This window comes from Podarcis liolepis (genome assembly GCF_965112155.1).
Source record: "Podarcis liolepis genome assembly, chromosome: 3".
Lineage (NCBI taxonomy): Eukaryota > Metazoa > Chordata > Lepidosauria > Squamata > Lacertidae > Podarcis > Podarcis liolepis.
Window position 1 is genome coordinate 57,608,445 of NC_139557.1, and position 25,086 is coordinate 57,633,530.

Here is a 25,086-nt window from a genome sequence, read left to right on the forward strand (position 1 = left end):
GGTGTGGCAAATACAATGGGATGCTGCCACAAAGCTGCCCTCCCAACACTGGCATTGCTGTCATTTACCCGGATGGTGCAGGAGCAGGTCAGTGGTGAGGTCAGCATTGCACCTGTACATCGATGGGAGCACCGGACTGCCTCTGCTAGTCCACCCAAAAAGGCCTGACCTCACCACCACCCACCCTATTCAGGTAAGTGGCAGCAATGCTGGGGTCAACAAGGTAGCTCCATTGCACTTCCCCTGCATGGGGGGGGCAGGGGGAGGAGAGGAAGGGGCTAAAGTGACTGCTTATCTGAATCCATCCAACGAGGCAAGTATCCATCATACAAATTCAGTTCAGTAATGATCTAGCAATGTCATACTTGTGCAGATAGCTTACCTTTCTTTTTAATTTCAGGAATAACTTTCTTTTCATGTGTTACCTTTTTCTTTTCTTCTAAAACATGAATCAAAAGGTGATGATTTGGCTTTGCATCTTATGGAATTACAGTAGGCAGAGTTCTTTGAACATCAGGTCAATTAATTGCCACATCTTAAAACCGGAAACACCCTACCTTTTGTTTTAACTTCAGGAATAGCTTTCTTCTGTTGAACCACTTTTTTCGCTTTTTCTTCTTCTAAGGAATAAATGCAAAAGGCACTGTTTCACTGTGCATGTCTCACTTAAAATGTATAGATCTTTTATTTTGAGGATCAGTTTCCACACTTGAGGAAAAATAAGGACTTAACAGGACCCAGAAAGAATGCAAAGGTAGCAAATGTTGCCTGGCCAAGTTGATAGCACATATCAACATAAGGGCAGGATTCAACTAGGTTGTTGCATGTGTGGAATCTTCTTGTGCCATGGAACCTTTCCGCATTATATTCCCCGTGTCCCCTGAATCTGCTCTGAAGGGTTGGGGGAAACTCCAGAACAGGCTTAGGGAGCATTTGTGGGGCCTGCAGAGGTGGAAAGGGTGGGAAAGTCTTGTGCACGAGCAGACTTTTATCCCCATGTGCATACCCACTAAGAACTACATTGAATTCCAGCCAATATATGCCAGCGCTGCAATTCAGTGAGGCATTTCCCTATTCATTTTAATGGGGGAAGGAGATGCCTGCATCCCCTTGCATTGGCCAATCTGCTTCTTCCCTTGAATTTAATAGGACAGGGCAAGATGTCCAAATGAGAATATGCATGGGGAGCTCTGAATCAGGTTGTGTATCCCCGGTGCTTTTTTTCTGGGAGGACGCAGGGGTATGTATACCCCTAAACATTTTGTGAATCTAAGTTTGGCCTCAATATGAGTAGGAAAATGAGAGTACCCCTAAGCACTTGTATTCCAATAGGTTCAGTTATTGTTCAGGTAAGCAGTCATTTACCATGTAGTCTTATTGGAGAAACACTAGACTAGCAACACCTGCAATTTTTGAAAGTAGAAGATATTTATTTTGCATTGTCCCCCCTGCTCCCACCCTGGAATGAGTTTGATGAAGAATGTGTGTGAGCTCCTGACTCAAGCTTAGTAAACCGTAGCATCTGGAGTGGTCACTGACACATTGCCAACAAATTATAGATAAAAGAGACACAAATTTACATTAAAATGGCTTATGTATATGTATAGGTGTAAATTAAGAAATATTTACTATCCTTTTAAAGAGAAATATAGTATAGCTCACTGCAGTGAGAAAGATATTTTCATTTTGGGGTGTGATGGCCTGTCTAGAGTAGCATAAGAAGGTGGCACAAGTGGCTGCAGGGAGTGAGGAAGAGAAAGCAGCAAATATTCTTATCCTCCTTCCTCCGCAAGGGAACCTCCACTGGATCGCAGTGCCTTCCATGAATGGAAGAAGCCCTTTGCCAGATGGCCAATTTGGATCCAATCCAGTGTCTCCAATAAAACAAACAGAATCTACATGCTCTCAGTATGCATTAGGATTTATTCCTGTGAGCAATTAATGATGCACAGGTCAAGAACTGAGCTTGCTGTTGAATTCCTTCTTTATTCATACACACATGTAGTGCAGTGGTGCCTCGCAAGACGAAATTAATTCGTTCCGCAAGTTTTTTCTTCTTGCAAGTTTTTCGTCTTGCGAAGCACGGTTTCCCATAGGAATGCATTGAAAATCAATCAATGCGTTCCTATGGAAACCGCCTTCAGACCAGGTCCGGGGACAGTCTGTCCCCCGACCTCTTCTGAAGGCTGGGGGGGTGGGGACAAGGGCTTTTCTTCCCACCGCCAGCCTTCAGAAGGCTGTTCTGAAGGCTGGCGGTGGGAAGAAAAGCCCTTCTCCCCACCTCCCGCCCCGCAAGCTCCGGGGACAGGAGGGCTTCGCTACCGCCCGCCAGCATTTTAAGATCGCCCGGGACAGCGGAGAAGTCTCCGCTGTCCCGCAAAGGCAGGCGGGGGGGAGCAAAGACTTTTGCCCCCCACCGGCCTTCAGAAGAGGTCCAGGACCTCTTCTGAAGGCTGGCGGGGGGCGAAGGTCTTTGCTCCCGACCGCCAGCATTTTAAAAGAGGTCCCCGGAGATTTCCCTATGGGCTTTCTTCTTGTGAAGCAAGCCCATAGGGAAATTCGTCTTGCGGAATGACTCAAAAACGGAAAACTCTTTCGTCTTGCGAGTTTTTCGTTTTGCGAGGCATTCGTCTTGCGAGGCACCACTGTGTATCTAGACTAGTCATATGAAGAGAGCTTCACTGAGAACTAGGTATCACTGATAACCTAAAAACAAATGAAAACAACAATTTATACTACTTACTTATTGGCTTTGTAGTTGTCACATTAGGTTTTCCAACTGCGTGAGCAAAATAATATAAATATTATTTTTTAAAAATATATAGTTAAACCAAGGAATAGAAATAATAAATTACAAAGGCTGAAAAAGCACAGCGTGTGCTCAGAAGCTCTAGCAAATGTGATAGAGATTATTATAAAACAGATATTTTCTTAAGAGCTAGAAACCACATAGTCATTTTGCATATTGCTTCCATAAATATAAGCAAAAACTATAGGGGAGGGTAAGGGAGTGTTTAGAAACTTGACAGAATTTGCACCAAAACCAAATTGAATCTGCCTGTATGACAAACAGTACAGTTCTGTGATATCTAAAATGCAATGGTATCTCCATTAAACTGTTTAGTCACATGAGTAACTCCATCTTAGACCATTTTTCTTTTCACTCCACAGTGCATAGACCAACTCAGGTTGATCAATTCAATCCACCACAAGTATATCTACAAGACAGATACACGGTATTCTGCATGTAAAAAGGATACTGCTTGGATTAAAAGTCCTCAAATCTAGCACCTTGGTATAAACCCATGACCTTCAGAAAAGGGCCATTGCTCTGTGGCAGACCAACACAGAAGGTCCTAGGTTTTAACCCTGGCATCTCCAGATACCTCGGGGAAAAGATTCCTGTCTGAAATGCTGGAGGGCTGCTGTGAGTCAGTATAGACAATACTGAGCTAGGTGGGCAAATGCTCTTGAGTATAAGGCAGTTTCTTACATACACATGCTTGTTAAGGAATGCTTAATATTATAAGCTCTGACTGTTTATGAACACCTGTTTATAAAATGTAATGTTTCCCCTTGTACGTCCAACAGCCGATCTGTACTATTAGACTTAACAGCAACTACCATCTGTTCTGTGTATGACTGGATTTTTGCCAAGGCCCACTTCCCCCTGCAGCTCCCATGTTGCCTTCCATCCTGTTCTAGAAGATGCCTCTTCTGAACCATAAGTCCTTCCATGTGTGCAAGGACACCAGTTGGATTCCACCCTCTCTGTATAGTGTCCTTACATAAATTAGTCACTATATGGAACTGGACTTAAGTTATATCTGGATGGTGTGTTCTGTAAGCTTTCATAGACCACTCCAAATACATTGGCAGTCCCAGGAACTTCTTAAGCTTATTCAAAGAAACATGACGTTTGGAGTAAGAAATATTATGCAATAGGCACTGATGTGGGAAGATTTAAAAACAAAGCACGGAAGTATGATCTTTGGAAGTGTGGGAGAAATGTATTCAGCACTTGATGGGAACAGGGAATTTTAAGAAGGGCATATCGTGTTTTCTTACAAGCAAGTAGGCTGAAAAGAACTCATTCCAAGGTAAGTGTACATAGGATTTGCAATCCAGGCCTCTTACATGTCTAGCCTCTTTTCAGAATCTTCCATTCCATTAGCCTGTCTCTGTCTCCCAAACATGTCATGACAGCTTCTTCTCTTTCACTCCAAGCCTGACACCTTCAGAGATGCATAAATGGGAAGAATAAAGCATGCTAACAGCCCACATAAAGAATTACTGGATCAAGGAGATTGCACACTCAGTTTGCCACAATATATGCAGCTTATTTAGGCCTTAGCAGCATTTCCAAGGGTGATCTTCTGTGATATCAAAAAACTGTTTTTAAAGTTTCCCAAACCGCATTTTCTTCTGCAGGCCCTATCCTACCTGCTACTGTGCAGAATCCCAGGTTTATGGGGAAGGTTCCTGGGAAATTGCCTGAATCAAAAAGGTGGTTTTCTAAAGTGAAATTTAACTTTTAAAAGTCACTGTGATTTATTTCTGAAGGAGTAAAGGATTGAAAGATGTGATGAGAAAAATAAGAAGGATTTAATGTTAAGCCTAAAAAGGTCAGGCATATTGTGCTGAATGGTCTTTGGTGGCTTCTGCAGCATCTCATGTTTTCCACCTGTGATGTCAAGTATCTTTTAAGAGATGGAGAGGAGGAGGGGAGTAAGAGTGCTGGCTTTCAGCCAAGTGTCCTTCAAAGTCGATTTGAGTGTAACAACAGCCTGTTGATCTGCTGGTGATGGGAAGCTCTAAATATAGCAATGCACTTGAGTTACAAGGCATGGTGTTACACAAATGAGACCCTCTCTGGAGAAATGCACTGCAAGGATCTGTATTTTCACACTTAAACTTCAAAGATGATACAGGTAGTAAGTCATATTAATGCTGACTCTGAAAGAGCTTGCCTGCCCATCCATCATCTGCAAGAGGAGGAGGTAAGAAAGGTGCTGAAAAAAAGCTATCCTCAATATGCTGTGTTGTTGGGGTAGGGGTTGGGATAACCAGAAGCAAAAATAAACTATGCAGGAGTGAATGCCAAAAGGGCCTACAAGGTGGTCTGGTTCACTTAAGTCTTTGATGCATCAAATGCTTATCTTTTGCTTCTTATCAAAATCCCTGGAAACCGTTATGGAGAGACTTTTGTGGGAGATATTTTATATATTAGCTCAGCTTTTGATAAAATATTGCTTTGAAGTTAGAAATGAAAAAGTACAGGAATATAGAAATGAAATGTATTACTATTAACAGAGTCTTTCAAAACTAATCAGCAACATGCTTTATGTTTGAGATAGATGTCTGTCCTTGCACTAATCTATATTCATGCCAACTGCAACAACATTGTGTTTATGTGACACAGAGATATTATTAAGCATTAAATAAATCTTTAAAACTCCACATTAAGACTATAATTCATTTTGGCTAGGTCAGGCCTATTTAACGGTGCAGGTACAGGTAGCTTTGTGCTACATGCTTTTGAACTTGATTTTGAGATAGAATTAAAGCCCTGTGGTTTAGGGGATATTTGTAGGAAAATACCACACATCACAAAGGTGCCCCAGGATAAGTATGATGAAAAATTTCAGAAGGATTGGTGTGTGTTTTAAGAAGTTATGATGAATAAAAACAATTTGTGTGTGGGGTTTGTTTTCTGTTCAATAGACAAGACCCTTCCTTCTACATCCCTCCCAATGATTGGAAGTAAAAAGGGGAACCCTGAAAAGTTATTTTCTAGGTGGACACTAGGCCTGACAGAAGACTACACCCCTCATCTCCTTCTCCACTGTCCTTAATTGGAGAACTTGGGGGTATGTTAACGCCCTCCCACCAGATGTCAAAGAGAAAAACAACTACCAGACTTTTAGAAGACATCTGAAGGCAGCCCTGTTTAGGGAAGCTTTTAATGTTTAATTGGTTATTGTATTTTAGGGTTCTGTTGGAAGCCACCCAGAGTGGCTAGGTTATAAATTATTATTATTATTATTATTATTATTATTATTATTATTATTATTATTATTATGAGGCAGCCTGAATCTAAGTTCTTTGGGAGCTCTGAAGCAGCCATGGGGCTTTGAGATACCCTACTTCCATCTGGCACATCTCAGAGATCATCTGTTTTGCCTCAGAAGAGCTCCCAATTCAGACCAGAACTGGGGAACCACTGGCACATGGGCCCACCAGACTTCCCCATCTGACCCACAAGGCCATTTTGGTCAAGCTATACCCACCTGCCCCTATACCTGGTATCATATATGGCATCAAGTGTGGGGCAAGTAGAGATGAATCAGCTGGCCGCTGGGACTTTGCCTGTACAATTTGATTTTAAACTGCGCAGGCCAAAATGGGTCACCTAACTTCACTGTGATGCCCGGTAGACAACCCTAATGACCTGACAGACTTGGTCCAAGTGGGAATGTGGGGGGTATGTCTCTGGCCTGCCAACCAGACCCTTTTCTCCACCCCTGATGTAGATATTGTTTGCATGCGGACATGCTCCTCACTGCCTGTCAACTCTCTCCGATTTATTATATGTAAAAATAGGGCATAATATGCACATGTACTGCCCATGTCACACAAAAATAGTTTACTAGAATCCAAGCTCTGTATGTATCTCTGTACTAGCTTTTTAGAATGAATTGCCCTGCACGATATGCACTATCCTTTCAATTCTTGTTAGCAATGAGGTAAGGGAAATTGCTGCAAATGTGAGCAGTATAATTATCCTGATATTTTACAAGTCCAACACTTGCAATAGTATGATTATATATGCATTTATCATCTCTCTCTTTTTCTTTTTTAAAAAATCCCCTAAACTTATGAAATAACTATTTTAAAACTACAGAAATATTAAGGCAATCTGTGAGCCTTTTAATGTAATTGTTAATGCTTTGAAATGGAAATTTCCCAATACATGCCATGCTGCCCCTGCCAATCAAAATATAAAATCAATCACTTTGATTTGCAAGAGAAAAAACTGTAGAATGACAAATGCTTGAAACAGCTATTGTTTGCTGTCATAGAACAACAGTCTTAGAGAACTGCATAAAGAAGCATGTTATATATATATAATAAGCTTTGTCACACACATGCATAGACACACACACACACCACACAAATAACTGAAAGAGTAAGTGACAAGACTGCTGTTCAGTAATGATACAATAGTTAACATATCATTCAATTTCAGACATTTCATTTGATTTTTATTCTTCAAGGGACTGTAGATTGATTGACTGAGAACATGAACAGCAGAGTTTTTATTCTCCATTCTGTATTACAAATCCACTTTGTGTTAGGCAACTGAGACCCAGGGAGGTTTAAAAGTGTGCACTAAAAAAACCACTAGCAAATGGAGTGCAAATGGCCTATAATATATATGCCAGTTGTCTTAGCTCAGGGATGAGCAAATCTAGGCTCAGGAGTCAAATATACTCCTCCAAACCTCTCTTATTTTTCCTTCAGGGCTTCTGCTAGGGCCACATTCCTCACCAGCCCAGCTTTGCACCCCCCCCCTTGGATATTTTGCCTGGCTGCAATGTGTCCTTTAACTCAGATAAAACCCCTTACTTGCCAAAATGTGGGATAGAGAGGGGTGTGGGAGTATGTGTAGAAATTGCCTGCTGCATGAAGAGGGGGAAACGTGAATCTTTTCAGTGACAGTCCTGTATCACGTGTGTAGCTCCCACCCCAATGAGCTAAATGTCAGAAATGCTCTATTTTCCATGAAGAAAACTGTCATTTATCTCTCCTCTATTTTGTTGCTTTTTTTAACCTACAATTTTGTACGTCAGTTCAGCAAACTGTTTCGTTAATGCTCGCTTTCAAAGAAATAATTATCCTTCCATTTTTAATCATTATTTTGTTCATCTTTGCTCGGAGCTTTTCAAATGCAAAGTGTCACTCTCGTTCCAGATAATACTAAATTTATCTTTCTTGGTCTCTAGAGTTATTACTTAGTGCTCCATAATTCCAGACTATGCCCACACAGACTATCCCTATGATCCACATTTCTTTTCTCAAACTTAAATGCTGGACTACAGCCCCAGACAACCAGCTCTACGCAACATGCTGTTTCTTTATGTCAAATTTTGTAAGGAGCTCATTTATTGCCTTCTTTTGGCTCTCCATTCTTGAATAAATCCCACTGACTTCTGATAACTGAGTTCTTGGAAAGAAAATACGGCCCATTTATTTTTCTACAAGGCGCATGGATTCAGCTGTGTATGTCTTGTTCACCATTACTGCAGCTGCATGCATTAATTAGCTAAAATTATTGCATACAGCCACCACTGATATGAAACATACATTGTTCATTCAATAATGGCTAAAACTTCTCAAGAAGATGCATAAGTCATAATTCTCAAGAATAGAAACTAAATAGGAATTTCATTACTTTTAAAACTTAAAGTAGTGATTACATTGTAAGACAATGTATATTTACATAATGACAAACAGGTTGAAACAGCAGAATTCAGTTCCTAAAGGATATGGATTTGCTAATAAGCAGAGGAGGAACAGAACAGTTGCATCCATCAAAAACAACAAGGAAAAAAATCTGCTTAATACCAGACAGTGTAAGGTTCAAACTGGGAATCAAGGATTGGTTTTTTTCCTTGCTCTAGCCATAGGACAGTCTGTCAGAGGAACTTGCTTTTTAATTAGATAGATAGATAGATAGATATAGATATTGTATGTGTATAAGATTAATGATCCTTTAAAACATGCTGATCATTACAAGAAAAGCAGTCTGCTTTCATTTGCATTTGTAATGAATATTTTATACTATTACAAAAACCAATAATTTTTTAATTATTAAGTGGTATATAAATCTTCCTAAATAATTTTTAAAAAATCAGAAGGGGAGATTTTCACAATGCTTCAACAAAACTTTATTACGTTTTCCTCTTGCCCATCTTTCAAAGAGCACAGGGTAGCGTATATGATGTGTGTCTCGCACGCTCACACCCTGTGGCCATTTTACCCTGAGAAGTTTAGGTATATTGCTGCTGTGTAGGCTGCAAAATGAAGCCTTGGAACATGAAAGAGAATTGAGTAGCTTCACAGATATTACACAAAATTTAAAGGGAAATTGTAGGCAGAGAGTAGGCTGAAAAGATGAGGGAGATAACAGATGGAGTATTGTATTCAGTTCTGAAGAGCACAGTTCAAAAAAGAACATTATTGACAAGTTGGAAGAACTATGAGGATAATAAAAGTTTTAGAAGACAAATCACATCAGGAAACCCTGAAAGAGCTTGGTATGTTAGCTTAGAGAAAAAGAAGATGAAGAGGGAATATGTTGGTAGTTTTAAAATATTGCCAAGAAAGGAGAACTGTTTTTCACTCTACCCACTGTGGACAGGAGAGCAATGGATTCAAATTAAAATGCGACAGATTCCAGTGAAGCATTAGGAAACGTTTCTAGCTACAAGGATGATTCGGCAAAAGAATAAACTTCTTTAAAAGTTGCAGAATCTTTTTCTTTGGGGGGGGGCAGTTTCAATACAAATTTGAACAGGGTTGTCAGGGCTTGTTATTTAGTTATGGCATGGGACACCTCTATTTCAGAACACATGTTATTATCGTCCAGGCAAACCCTATTATTTCTTTCTTGAAAGGGCACACTGAACAACTGCTTTCTGACTCAGGGAAATGGGCCTTTGTACTACATACAAATCCCTTCACTTCACAAAGGGTGACTATACTGTGCTCACAACATTGCCATAGTTATTATGAAGTGTAAAATATAATTGTGGAAAAAAATGCCCTTAAAATACGCTGCTGTCCTCCCCTCATCAGTAAAACTCTTTGAAGACACTCGCTGTCCAAAGGCCTATGTAGTCCAACATCCTGTTTCTCAAATTAGTCAATCAAGTGCCTCTGGGAATCTCATTAAACAGGACATGTTGACAATAGCCACAACCTAAATGTGGCTCCTGGGTGGAAAAGGTTGAAGACACATACAGGCTGCCTTCATGTAGAAAACAGTTCTATGACAGACCTTCATTGAGAGAATTGTATAAAGTCAGACACAAGGCCAGCCTGTTTTACAGTTAACCTATGAAGCAGCAAATGGTGACTGTTTTCAGACTTTATCCAATTGAGTCTATGCTGTCCTATTCACAGAAGCCTCTTTGATCCAGCAGAAGCTTCTGTTAATGGAAGGGGGAAATGAGTGGATTTTTGAAAAATCACCCTTTCTCCTGTAGTCCCCTGTTTCACCTTCCACAGAGTTTCCCAACCCTCTAGAACAGATCTGGTGGTGGCAGCACAGGGAAGTGCAGAAAGAAGAGGGGAATAATCGCCTTCCACAAGGGGTACTGTTGGATACAGCTCCTAAAACTGCCAAGAAAAATAATGTATTGATTGAAAAATATAGATGCTTAGAGTCAAGTGTAATTAAGTGGCGCAAAAACTGCTAAAATAAGTAAATATTCAAGGCTATTAATCTGCAGCATGCAGTCTAAAGCAAGTAGCAAAAATGAGTGAGGATCTACTTTTATAACTTGAACCTGTTTAAAATCCACTAAAGTTATTGGGTTGTTGTCAATACTGTGTGAGCAGAAGGCAGATTGTTCAAGGGTTAAGGCCATTGGAAGAGCCCTGCTGGAGCAGAACAAGGCCTTTCTAGTCAAGCATTTGAGTCTCAAAGTGGCCAACCTGATGCCTGCGGGAAGCCCACAAGCAGGGTGCTAGCACAGTAGCACTCTCCTGCTCATGATGCTACTCAAAAGCACAATGTCTTCAATCCTAGATGTAATATAGCCATCATGACTAGCTGCCATTTTCATTCCTGTCTCAGCTCCCTGTACTCCCCATGAAAAGTCATCCCAGAGTGGCGGAGAAGGAGAGGCAGGCAAACATTGTGGACTGTGTCATCTGAGGAATCCACCTGAAATTGGGTGGGAATCCTGCTCTACTTGATCAAGGTTCACGATTTTGAGGTGATTCCACTGCAGCCTTCAAGACATAGCCCACAATGTTCAGCAGAACCCCCCTAAACAGCCCTAGAGACTTTATGGGAAAGTCATACATTATGTGAGTTTCATTTTTGCTCACACAACACTGGATACAGTTCATAAGGCTGGCCTCAGTAAAAGCAGGGTTAGGATTCCCCATAAGAATCTATGAGTAATTTTTTTAAGAACAGAAACTGAACTTGCCTTCAACAGCGGGGATTGCAGGTGTCATTGCTGGGGTCTGTGGAAACCAAAGGTGAGGCGGCGGCCCTGCACATAAGACAGGAATGAGAGAGCATTGATGAACAAAGAAAACATTATTTTCAATGTAGTGCCTACTTAAGCACGCATGGACTGCACTTTCTTTTTAACAGTCTCTGAGCAGCCTGGACTCTCTTCTGAATTGTTTGTGTTTATTACTAAATACCTGTCAGCAATGGAATGGAATGGCAGGACAAACAAAACTCATCGGGTCTGTCTTTTAGATTGCTAAGCAAGAAATTGCAGAAGTTAAGTAAAAGAGCAGAAACTTATTTTTTGAATTATTTGCCATTCAGTATTTCTTCAGGACTAAAGAACACAAAAGATCTTAAAAAAACATTATTAGGTTTTACATTTTAGTATTCAACACATTTATCAAATAAACAAAGAAGATAGAATAGATAGAAGATAGAAATTAAAACAAAACCCCACCCTGTGACTTCCCTCAACTTCCCCTTCTGGTTCTTTAATCATTTGTTACTTCTGCTTGATTCCCCCCCCCCCTTGTTTTTCATCTTTTAATTGCACACTCTTATATTCTTATAATTTTTAAACCAAATTTTCTTCAAATTACATCTTACATTTAATTCATTTTCATATTATCTCTTAACCTTTACTCTTGTTTTCTTAATTGTAAGTGTTTACTCAAACCCTCCACTGAGTAAAGAACACAAAAGATCAATATAATAAAAAGCTTTCACATTCATGCCTCCTTTTATGAACGACAGTACACTTTCTTCTGCTTTTAACATAAAGGGCCAGTCTCATTAACCAATATCCAGTGGATTGTACACTTTTAAAAATGTAATAGTTGTTTCCTATTATGTATACTGTTCTACCTAGAACTATAGCGCTATGATGATTTAATGGGCTGCTATGTTATGTTCAGATGGTGTGTTCCTCTCAGGACAGCTTTTTATATCACATAGAAAGAAGAAGGAACATGAATGAATCCCACTTCCATTTATCACACTTATGAAATAATATGCAATGGAGAAAACAATGTATTTCCCACAGGTGTCTGTGCATCATTGGATCATTGTACAGCATGGTGGAATCTACACACATATTTTTTAAAAAATGCTGTTAAAATGCTTTTTTGAAAAACGTTTTGAAAAGTATATTGAATTTGGCATAGCTCAGTGTCGCCATCTAGTTTTATTTGTAGCTGTATAGCTGAATCCTATGTCAGCCTGCCCCAACCTAGTGCTTTCAATATGTTATTGGACTCCAGTTCCTATAACCTCTGACCTTCGGCCCTGCTGGTTGGGGGTGATGGGATGGTTGGGGGTGATGTTCAGGTGTTTGCCTGAATGTGTGGACTGTATCTGCAGACTCAGGATGGGCACCCACACAAAAGCCCCATTCTAATGTCCCTGCATGCACCATGTGCCATGCTCAGTTCCCAGCCTTCTTGTGCTGAGCATGGGTCTTTTACTTGTGTTTGCTTGAACATGAGTAGAACTCTCCACAAAAGCTGGGTCTCCTGTTGCACAGCATTCTAGTCATGTTCAAGTGAGCTTGAGTAGAAGCCCCCTGTAGACCTTCACTGCTCAACAAGGAGATGGTCAGGGGGTGAAAGGTGTGTCTGATGGGTGTGAGAATTTAGCAATGGAGCTTCAGTATGTGCCCCTCCCTCTTTCCACTGATAACAGTGTTTAGAAGTTCAGGCAATGCCTGAACACACCATATCCTTTGGGGCTTAAATAAAACAAAACTGGAAGTAACAGCTTCTTTCTGAACAGCAATCCATGGGACTAGAATATTCTTGCTCTCTGCTAGTAAATAGCTCCGTCCATGCTTGGAGGGTAATTATAATTAAAAAGTTGATTCTTCACCATCCCACCAGCCCCAATTACATTTGAGATGTGTTGGCAGTCAGTCTGGCAATAAATAGTTCCTGCACCTGTTGGGTTTGGTCTCATGCATCTTTCTGCGATGTGGTGCTCCCTTACTCCTTTTGTATTTTCTTTTCAAAAGAGATATATTACCCTTTAGCAATATTTCCATAAATATTGAAAACAGGTGCCACTCACAAAAGGAGTAGTAATACTTATGACCCAAACACCATGGTGTAATATGGATGCAGAGCTAGGACACGTTTATAGCAGAGATTTCTGCAGGGACTTTTAACAGAGTAGCAAAGTAGAACGTTTCAGAAGCTTTGCTTCTATCATCACACAACAATATTTTTTTATGCCCACATTTGCGGGAAATTATTTTGTAAATATACATTTGCAACTTTCGTTCTGGCATCCCAGCCTTCAGGGCAGATAATGAATGAACAAAGGTGTGCTTTACATACAGTGGTACCTCAGGTTACATACACTTCAGATTACATACGCTTCAGGTTACAGACTCCGCTAATGCAGAAATAGTGCTTCAGGTTAAGAACTTTGCTTCAGGATGAGAACAGAAATTGTGCTCCAGCGGCGCGGCAGCAGCAGGAGGCCCCATTAGCTAAAGTGGTGCTTCAGGTTAAGAACAGTTTCAGGTTAAGTACGGACCTCCGGAACGAATTAAGTACTTAACCTGAGGTACCATTGTATTTTCAAAATAGATATGACAGTTGATCTAGAATTTTAATCTGAAATTCCTAAAACTATCCTGAACACACACCAAGGCAATCCTATACACACTTACCTGAAGAGAAGAGTTTGGATTTGATATCCCGCTTTATCACTACCCTAAGGAATCTCAAAGCGGCTAACAATCTCCTTTCCCTTCCTCCCCCACAACAAGCACTCTGTGAAGTGAGCAGGGCTGAGAGACTTCAGACAAGTGTGACTAGCCCAAGGTCACCCAGCAGTTGCATGTGGAAGAGTGGGGACACGAACCACTATACCACACTGGGAGTAAGTCCCACTGAACTCAGCAGAGCTTTCATTTGAATAGATATCTATAGGATTGCACTGTTTAATTCAATAGCTCAATCTTTAAGATAAATATTGCAAGGTAACCTATTTTACTTTTTTCCTGGACTTTTTTCTGCAGAATTTGAGTTGAGATTTGAACTGTAGAATTATATCCTAAAGGTGTATACCAAACTTCACCCTCATTCAAGGCAGATGTTTAATTACAATCAATTTAGCACACAGAAACCCAAAACACAGAGATGGAGGAAAGATGCTTATTTAAACCTGAAATACAGAATTATGGGAATAATTGTAGCCAATTTCATTTTAATATCCTAATGTTCAGTGGAGCTATCACATTATCATCAAACCCAACAGAATGCAGATTGGGCCAGTAGTTATAATACCGCACTTTGCTTGGTGCATACTCCCCAAACCCATGCAAATTCATGCTTGTATTTGCATAAAATGCAAAACATGCAATTCCTTTAAAAATGTTATATCCAAATTTATTTTAAAAGCATGTATGTATCTGTTTTGGTGAATAAAGCTCCTACAAGAGTTTTTTTGGTTCTGTTAATAACAGGAAAAGGCTGCATAGCTCAAGGGGAGAACACATGCTTTGCATGCAAAAGATCCAAAATTCAATCCCTGCCAGCTCCAGTTGCTGCCAATCAGTGTAGACAGTAGTAATCTAGAGGGACCAATGGCCCTACTAGGTGGAAGGCAGCTTCTTATGTTCCTGTGTAATCAGAATACTATGTTCACTGGAGAATTCTAGAAGCTAATGAACCTCCCACACTTTTATACTTTGGAAAATTGCATGGAAGCTTGCAGGCGTTTGCTTGGTGAGACATTGCCACAAACATCACAAACGTTACCACTAATATATATATATATATATATGTGTGTGTGTGTGTGTGTGTGTGTGTGTATATATATATATATATATATATATATATATATATATATATATATGCAGGTTTTGGTGTCTTCGGGTGTCTTCCCGTGTAAGAGTTGGGGTGTCTAGGCGACGTTTCGACGAGGTCTCACTCGTCATCTTCAGGCTGGTGCTTTCGGCTTCTTGTTACTGGAACAGAGCAGGATCTCAGTGTTTGAGTTCCTATAAATACTGTTGAGGGGGTGTGGTATATAGCCTCCAACGTTCTGGGCAGAGGGGAAGTTCCCAGGTTAGTGTGTCTTTTCTTCTTTTGTTCCTTAATTACTTGAGGGATATCTTGAGTGATTTCTTGAGTGATATTCTGAGTACCACTTAGGTGGGTCATTAAGTGTGGATTAGTTGCTAAAGCTTTCGTGTCTTGACCTCTTGAGCTTGTGAAGAGTTTTTCTGAGAAGATGGCTGTACTGCACTTAGTTGTGCTCTGGCTTGGCTTCGTGTATAGGGGCGAGCTGTGGTTTTGTGCCCTGTGCCAGCCAGATCTGTGTAGGGATTGCAGAGGGGTGCAGCATCCGGAGGTGCCACTATGGTTTGGCTACTGGATGGAGTCTGTAATTTATCTGTGGAGAGGGTCTGGGTTTGGGTCTGGTGTGGTTGATTGGTGATGGCGTTCTGTGTGCCTCTGGTTCTGGTGTCGGTTTTTGTGGGGAGGGCTAATTTCCAGATGTCTGGCAGGCGGGACGTGTCGTCACGCTTGTTCATGTTGTGGGGGTGTTTCTCTATCTCGATGGCTTCCATGATTATTCTCTTGTGGTGATGTTCCATGTTACAGAGCAATTTGGAATCTGCAAAATTAATTTCGTGTCCTGTTTCTTTCATGTGTTGGAAAAGAGAGGAGGTTTTTTCCTCCTCTCTTTTCCAACACATGAAAGAAACAGGACACGAAATTAATTTTGCAGATTCCAAATTGCTCTTTAACATGGAACATCACCACAAGAGAATAATCATGGAAGCCATCGAGATAGAGAAACACCCCCACAACATGAACAAGCGTGACGACACGTCCCGCCTGCCAGACATCTGGAAATTAGCCCTCCCCACAAAAACCGACACCAGAACCAGAGGCACACAGAACGCCATCACCAATCAACCACACCAGACCCAAACCCAGACCCTCTCCACAGATAAATTACAGACTCCATCCAGTAGCCAAACCATAGTGGCACCTCCGGATGCTGCACCCCTCTGCAATCCCTACACAGATCTGGCTGGCACAGGGCACAAAACCACAGCTCGCCCCTATACACGAAGCCAAGCCAGAGCACAACTAAGTGCAGTACAGCCATCTTCTCAGAAAAACTCTTCACAAGCTCAAGAGGTCAAGACACGAAAGCTTTAGCAACTAATCCACACTTAATGACCCACCTAAGTGGTACTCAGAATATCACTCAAGAAATCACTCAAGATATCCCTCAAGTAATTAAGGAACAAAAGAAGAAAAGACACACTAACCTGGGAACTTCCCCTCTGCCCAGAACGTTGGAGGCTATATACCACACCCCCTCAACAGTATTTATAGGAACTCAAACACTGAGATCCTGCTCTGTTCCAGTAACAAGAAGCCGAAAGCACCAGCCTGAAGATGACGAGTGAGACCTCGTCGAAACGTCGCCTAGACACCCCAACTCTTACACGGGAAGACACCCGAAGACACCAAAACCTGCATTCCTGTACCCGTGAAAATCTACGAAAGCATATATATATATATATATATATAAAGTTATTTATTAATTTATATACAGCTTACACACCAGAATGGCTTCTAAGTGTTTTACAACTATAAAATCAATCATAAAATTCATACATAATTTATATACACGACCAAACAGTTCTATCCAAACAGCAAAACATAATGAATTAAAATACAAACAAAACAAGGCAGTTAAAAATGTATAGCAACTAAAATGGTTTAGAACAAACAAACAAAAAATAGCTGGTGGGATGCCAAAGCTGATGGCGCCTCTTGTATTTCAGCAGAGAGGTTATTCTGCAGTACTGATGCCCACCAGTGCAAAACCCACCTCTGTGTTACCAAAAAGCAATCATCATCAGGCCATAGCAAAACTCAGAACTTTGTTGTTGCAGAGTTAAACCAGATGTCATCCAGCTTTGCCACGGAGAGCTGCCTAAACCCATTCTAGAGACGCATGTCTCACATCAGAATACTTCTGAACACAATTCATGAGGAATTTTGACCCATGACTTCCCAGCTATTGCCCAAATCTTAAAAACGAGACTGGAAGGCTTTGAAAGCTAATGGTGAGTACATCAGAAGCAATTATTTGCACACATGAATTATTTGCTATAGGGAAGACTAAAGATGTCACCAAAACCTAATTACCTGGTTCAGAATACAAACAGTATTCTGCGCCATGCATTCTGCCATCAGCTGATCATACATCTCCCAATTAGCTGAATTTTAGGCCCTTATGCAAAAGCTCTGATGTTTTACTCTGAAACTATCCTAGATTACTGCAGCATGAAGTGAAGTACATATGTGTAGACTGGTTTTTCTTGCCCAACTCTTGTTGATTACTGTGAACTGCTTGCCTGGACCACCTTACTGATTCTTATATTACAGGAGTATTTTTCGTTTCAGTCAAATGCATTTAGCTGTTTTCGCTATTTCTATTATTGTTGTACCCAATCCAGATCTAGAACCATCTTTTATTCCTGTTTGTTTTGGGAGTTAGGGTGGTGCTTGAATTGCTAGGCACCATACTTGACAGTGTGCAGATATGGCACCATCCATGTGTACCAAAAAGACACGCTAGGAGAGAAAATAGATGAGTTCTCTCATGTCTGCATACCCCAAAAGCTAAATGCTCACCGAGGAAGCCAGTTCCAAAAGGAGTTGACGCATTGCTACATAAAACTCCTCAGACATTTCTTATAATTGGACACCACATCCAACATGGTTCTTTCAAAGAAGGCAGATTACGCATTCAGCTGCAAATCACTGAATGTTCAGTAATCAAGTGTGAAGATATCAAGTGGACTATGGCAAGTGTGAACCATTCCAAGGACAGGTGAGTAACTTTCAGGAAAAGTTTTAATAAAGAAATTGAGCTAAAGGGTTTTTTTGTGTGTTTTTTTAAAAAAAGAGTTTGATAAAAATTATTTAAAGCCCAATTAGTTTGCCCATTGCCATGCAAAGGAAATGTGATAAATTACACAACCAGAATTAAAAAAAAATTATGGAAGCTGATAAAGGGCTGATGCTCAGGAGGTTGAGTAAGCCAGTAATGAAAAAAGATGGCTGATCATTAAACTGCCACAGACTTCCCCAGAAGAGGACATGGTCTAGCACCTACAAGTGTTTGCTTTAGGGCCTGAGTATATAAAAAAAATTAAAACAGAAAAAAACTTCAACTTGGCAGATGCAAAAAGACCCCTAGGTCAAAATGTTTCTTTTGAAAGGGCCCTCTTCTATCGTGATAAAAGGCCTATCTTATGTTTCCATGTGTTATTAAATGCCTCTCTATTCACTTTGATGAGGAGACACAGAATAGAAGAGCTGAATTAATATTTTATCCATTCTTTTGATTAAATATGTTAAAGGGGGTATCCTAAGTCAATTTGCCCTCCCCTGAATAGGTTCAAAGCACAGTTTTAAATTACCTCACAACCATACTGAGAACTGAGAAAGTGGAATACAAATATCATTACAGTCCATGTCTAAATGGTCCTTGACATTAATGCCAGGCTGTATATAAGAAAAGGCTGACCACCCGCCACTAGTAACCCTGCTGTTAATAAGATTGTAGTCAATCAGATGTTTATTGGAAAAATAAGTGGTGGTCATTCATATTATAGCAGGACCTTGTGGAAAACGTATCCATTTAGAGCCTTTGTAATTTTCAACCATGTTGAAAGATCTGAAACCCTTTGGGTAATATGCCTAAGTCGTACTCATAGCAGACCCATTGACTAACCACCTGATAACTCTTGCTACTTAACTTGGCACTGAAGCATAATTTTTGTTCTGTTATTCCTATCCTGCCTAATTTGCCTTGCATAATTAAAACTTAACCATGACAGCCCATCTTCAAAGCTAATGTCAACAGTGGCTGGTCCTAATCTGCTAAATACACCAAGCCTGAACCTACTAGCCATGGTTGTCCAAGACTTGCAAAGCTAAAAAAAAAATCACTCTAAAGAGAGGCTGTGTCTAAGAGGAGAAATCAACCACCTAGGTAAAAGGCTTCTTACCTCTGGGAGTTGTCATTTTTAGGGCCTCCTCAGAAAACTACCTTCCCTTCAGAGAAATATATTATAATTATAGTAACCTTTTATGTTCATTTCTAAATTGTTTGCACTGATTAATGCCTTTATCTCTCAATAAAAATATCATTTTTGGAATAACTCTGCAAGCTCAAATCTAACCCCACATGGCTACATCTTCAGGTAATGATAATGATCTTCAGAAGACCATATACACTGAGAATGCAGAAAGAAACCCAGCAACCCAAGTACACCTTCTTTAGTGGTCTTTCCAAGATGTCCACCTTGAGGATGGGAAGCACAATTTAGGGGTACTGGTTGCAGCTAATTACCTCTTTGGCATATTTCACAAATGGAGGTCTTAGAACCTACAAAATCCAGTAAAACAGGGGCATTCAAATCCTCCTTCATGGTCAGGTTTGTGACAGGAGTAATCAAAGGTAAAGCTAAGGCTTTGTACCCAGCCAAAAGGTGAATGCTGCTGATGTTGTCAATGTATACAAAACGCACATGGGGGCGGGGAAGGTACTTTGAAGGGAAGATAAGAAACCCATTCTTTGGTGTTGTTTGTTAGTGATGAACTAACTATCCAAGCAGAAAGAGCAGACAGGCAGTGCTGAGAAACATAGCTGGGTGGATGGCGTGTAGAAAGAAAAGAGCAGAAGACCAATAATATACTCCTGTTTCATGAATTCCAACAGATGGAAGGCCTATTCCTGAAGAAGGAAGAGAGGAGCTGGATTAGAACTGATACATGGAAAGTTAAGGCCTGGTAGAAGCCAAACCAAAGCGGGTACTCAAGTTTATCACCATGCTTTCTCAATGCATCATCTCAGTGCAATGGAACGAGGATACATTTGCAGATACTTTCTCCAAGAACATGAAGAATAAATGAATAAAGTTAACAGCCACCCACAATTTCGCTGATACAGGGAAGGCTTTCCCACCAAACTGCCAATACTTCTTAGTCTAGCTTCTCAGCTGACACCACACTTTTATTTAAATAATGGCAAGTCATAAGTTTCTGACTAACTTTGTATCACAGGATCTCAGCTTCTAACTATTACGCAGTGTATTCTCGTGGTTTAAAAGTGGAGTGGTGGGTGAAAAACAAGGAACTCATAATTATGGCTATCTTTAGGAGGCTCAGAGTAGATACAACTCCCATTGCAACCAACTGTTCTGTGCAGCTCAGAACCAAGCACTTAATTAAAAAGATTATTGCTGATATTACAGTATCGCAACCTCTAATGTTCCATGAGGTCAATGTATCCTGGGGATGCTGTAATAGGACTGGTAAGCTCAGCTATAACAAGCAGCAATGCAATTAATCATTTAAACGTTTATAATCTGGTACACTTGCTATCTACCAGGGAGCATGCAAGCATGCTAATAGGATGACCCCTGCCTCCAGTATGAGGGATTAGATATTGACCATCAAAATATTCAGTATGTTTTGCTTGATTTTTTAAAAAAGAAAATATTTGAGCCACTGGTGGAGGAAGAGGAGTGCAGAGGGAGCTCACTGCCCCCGGCAGCATGATTCTGGCAGGGTGCCATCGTGGCTGCACCCCCCGCCCGTTCTGGTCACCCCGCCCCCGTAGGCATCATGCCCCGCCCCCAGGACATGCGCCAGCCCCGCCCCACCTGCTCTCCACCCCCGGTGTCAGAGCATGAAGCTCCGCCACTGATTTGAGCCCAACGTTTCAGAAAATTCCAGGCAGATTCTGGAAAAAAAGAATGGAGTACCACCCTCTTCCTAAACAGCAGGAGACAGGAATAAACATGATTGTGGACAAGTGAACACACAGATATATTTAAAAAATGCTTTATACCAAAGCAGACCCTTGGCTAATCTAGCTTTCTATTGCCTATTCAGACTGACAGTGGCTGTTCAAGGACTCAAACACCTTTCTTAACCTTGCTGTATGAGAGCCTTTAAGCTGAGCCCTGAGCCCTTGGACCTTCTGCATGCAGACTCTATGCCACGCAAAGACATTAACATGCTTTATTCCAAATCAGACCATTGGTCTATTTAGCCCACCATGATGTACTGGTGCTCTCCAAGGTCTCAGGTAGAAACCTTTTCCAGTCCATTTTTCTTTTAAGTGAAGATCCAGTCACTTTAAAGTGAAGAACCTAGGTCCTTAGTGCAAAACCTGCACTCTTCTCTTGGGCTATTTGCGCTGATCTAGAGCTAGATTGGGGCATTTATATTCTGAATAATTATATTAATATATTTTACTATAGGGAAGAAAGTTGTAAAGCATATTTAGAATGAGAAGATGAACATAAATGCATTTCATATATAGTATTGTTCCCAGTTGTGAGCTAATCACTTCAGATAATGATTGCTGATGGATACATTTTTCAGATGTATTTTCTGAATGGTGCACATAATATGTCATTTATTATTGTGCACTACAGCCTTCTAGAATTTCAGATTGCAGTTTACAGGATCAATTAGGCACTACTTGACATAAATCTTTTGCTCTGGTGTGAACTGTCAGCTTCACTAAGCAAATATAAATGAAGCTACCACGAAAGACCAAACTATTTTAAGTCATAAACCAAAGAGAGCAGGTGTACACAATGAAGACAAACTTTAAAAGAGGAAAGCACTGTTTTGAAGAAAAGACATAAGCTGAGACAATTGCTCGCAACACTATTTCTGGAGCTAATGTGAAGCAGTAGTGGTGAGAATTTCTATATAGCTAGAAAATATTCCGTGAATCCTAACAAGATGGATTTAATATGACAAGAAGATGTCATTTGATTCCCCAGGATTCCTTTCTCTTTGTCCCCTCTGCACTCCAGTGGCCTTTTTTGCTGACAGAAGAGCCCTAATAAGCAGCACTCTTCATCATGCTCACACTGCTCAAAAACGACAAGAGCCTATGTGCAGTACTGAAAAAAGACAGCATCGTTTTATGCAGTTGCCAGTACTAGCTAATGGCAAGTTCACTAAACTGAAAAGAAAACACAGTGAGCAGGACTTCATTTTCAGGACTAAGCTATAAAAGCCAGGGCTGCTTAACTGGGGGACAATTTATTAACGTCATCATCAGCATCATGATCCCATGGTGAGCTCTGCAAGCATGCTTGGATCTTCCCCATTCCATCCTCAGAGCAGCCCTATGGTGTAGATCAGGTTGAGTGACAGTGGCTGGCCCTTGCCACCCAGTGAGAGTCATGGCTGAACAGGGTTTGGATCACAGGCCACTCTAGTTCTAGTCCAGCACTGCAACCGCTACACAACACTTGGCAAGAGGTAGGGGAAAATCACACACACATTTCTGTTTCAGATCATTCTTTCTATAAGGAGCATATATATCTGTTGACAACTCACTGGTTCTGCAAACTGAGCGACTATTGTTAGAAACATGCATACATTTGGAGCTTGCTTCGGGCATTCACTTGCAGACTTGTGAAGGGGCTTTGCAGGGAACCTGTGGGACTAGCGCCACTCAGCCAGTGATGCCACAACTGCCAGCAATACTCCTGAGCCAACAGGTGATTTTCTGAATCTGAAGGAGAGCACCTTCATTACTTGCAGGGTTGCCAACACTGGGATGGGAAGCTTGTTGGGCAATCTCAAAAGATGGTGCTGGGGGACATCGATGTGATGCCCTGAACACTGGCCTATGTGGTTCCAAGAGGTTCCAACTTGCCCCCCTGCTATTTATTTAACATGAAGGAGTGTCTCCACTCCCATCTTTCAAGCCGAACACTGAGGTCCAGTGCTGAGGGCCTTCTGGCAGTTCCCTCCCTGCGAGAAGCGAAGTTACAGGGAACCAGGCAGAGGGCCTTCTCGGTAGTGGTGCCTGCCCTGTGGAATGCCCTACCACCAGATGTCAAGGAAATAAACAACTATCTGACATTTAGAAGACATCTGAAGGCAGCCCTGTTTAGGGAAGTTTTTAATGTTTGATATTTTACTGTATTTTAAACCTTCTGTTGGAAGCTGCCCAGAGTGGCTGGGGAAACCCAGCCAGATGGGTGGGGTAGAAATAATAAATCATCATCATCTACATGAAATTACTGGGGGAAATCATTCAGGGATATAGAGTTCAATGCCATCAATATCTGAGTGACATTCTTTGTCTCTCTCTCTCCTTTTCATCTTTCTCTAGGGAGGCTGCTGAAGTGCCAAACCAATGTCAAACTGAGCAGATGCAACAAACTGATGCTTAACCTGACAAGGAAGCTTATCCTGTTCGATAGAGCTGATGCAGATATGGGAGTTCAATGTTTGTTGGATGGGGTAAGGAAATGTAGGTTCATATTTGGGAAGTTTCTTGGATCCAACACTGACCCTGGATGATGATGATTTGTTTATTTTTGTACCCCACTCATCTGACTGGGTTTCCCCCCTGGGTGGCTTCCAACAGAAGAGACAAAAATGCAACAAAATGTCACACATTTAAAGCTTATTGTTGTTAGCCGCCCTGAGCCTGGCTTCGTCTGGGGAGGGCGGGATATAAATAAAAATTTATTATTATTATTATTATTATTATTATTATTATTATTATTATTATTCCCAAAATACTAATAGAAGAAGAAGAAGAAGAAGAAGAAGAATTTGTTTGTTTCCACAAGATCAGAAGTGCCTTAACCGAAGTGAGGCTACTATGACAACTGTGACTTTTGAAAACTGCCCTTTTGGCCAGAAGAGCATGTGTTACATCACCCTGGACTACTGTAAAAATGCACCCATGTAGGCTACATAGGAAAAGTATTTGGAAATGGCAATTAGTCCAGAACACTGCCTGGGTTGTTATATTTAAAAATAAATAATGGTGGGCCACATATAGGGTGCACCTAAGCCCTTTATATAAATAACTGCACTGGGTTCTAGTGGCTTCTAATTCATTTGTATTTGGAAGCAGAACATTTGAGGAAATCCTATTTCCATACCAGCTCTCTCCCCTCCCCCGCTATTCTATTTATCAGAGTTCCTCTTGTGTGCATCAACATTCCCAGATGTATGCTTAGCTGAGATCAGAGAGAAGGTCTATTTAGTGACTGCACTCAGACTTTCCACTAGATAGCTAAAACCTATGTAGGAGAAACAGCAAAGAGTCTTGTGGCTCCTTAAAACTATTTATTTTTAAAAGCATAAGCTCTTGTTGGTTTCACCCCATGCATGAAGTGAAGTATTAATTGGCAGCTATATTTAGGAAGGCTTTGGGCATGTTAACAGTTTAAGATTCTGAACTGATTTGTGTTTTAACTTGCTACACTGGGGCTGTTTTTATCTCAAGAGGATGTCTATTCACACTAATGGCTACCTTTTATCTTGTTTGTACTCTGCTGCTTTTTGTAATTTTGTTCTTCACTTACTACTGTCAGCAGCCTTGAGAGGTGGGCTATAAATGTTTCAAACAAAGAAATCTTTGTCAAAAAAGATCTACAGTGCAGGGTGTAATATACAGAGATGTTTCTTTGCCCAAGCTTCACTGAACTGAATAGGAGCTGGGTGCTACATTTCAATGGGGTTTGCGCAGAAGTACTTCCTGACAAATTGTGATCAAAAAAGGGTTGACACCAAGTAAGCCACTTTTTGATATTTTTTGCATAACTGAATAGAAATATAAAGAAACGTCTCTGGTGCTGGCAATTGTAATTACAGAAAGAATGGTTCGTGATAAATAATACCTGATTAGACTTAAATGATTCAGTGATTAAGTCTTAATTTTCTATGCTTCTCCTAGAATGTGCTTGAAATTATTCTGTATTATGCCTTCCCTTTCAGACAGATTTAAGA

General features: G+C 40.7%; 1 protein-coding gene and 1 long non-coding RNA gene across 3 annotated transcripts in view; one reads left to right on the forward strand and one right to left on the reverse strand.

The window, feature by feature from the left end:
- Nucleotides 1-25,086, reverse strand: part of TRDN (triadin) — a 169,204-nt gene that overhangs the window by 70,444 nt on the left and 73,674 nt on the right. Inside the window, exons 14-17 of the mRNA XM_083497781.1 lie at nucleotides 11,226-11,291; nucleotides 2,744-2,779; nucleotides 544-620; nucleotides 383-431 (exon numbers count right to left, since the gene is read on the reverse strand). Coding sequence (XP_083353907.1) covers nucleotides 383-431; nucleotides 544-620; nucleotides 2,744-2,779; nucleotides 11,226-11,291 — 228 coding nt within the window. The remainder of the gene's footprint in view (nucleotides 1-382; nucleotides 432-543; nucleotides 621-2,743; nucleotides 2,780-11,225; nucleotides 11,292-25,086) is intronic.
- Nucleotides 4,854-23,592, forward strand: LOC310704470. Of its 2 annotated transcripts, XR_014524794.1 has the most exons (4): nucleotides 4,854-5,000; nucleotides 17,181-17,354; nucleotides 20,021-20,332; nucleotides 23,457-23,592. It is a non-coding gene; the product is annotated as an uncharacterized lncRNA (long non-coding RNA). The 2 variants fall into 2 exon arrangements; XR_014524795.1 differs by lacking the exon at nucleotides 4,854-5,000 and having other exon boundaries at nucleotides 16,890-17,354.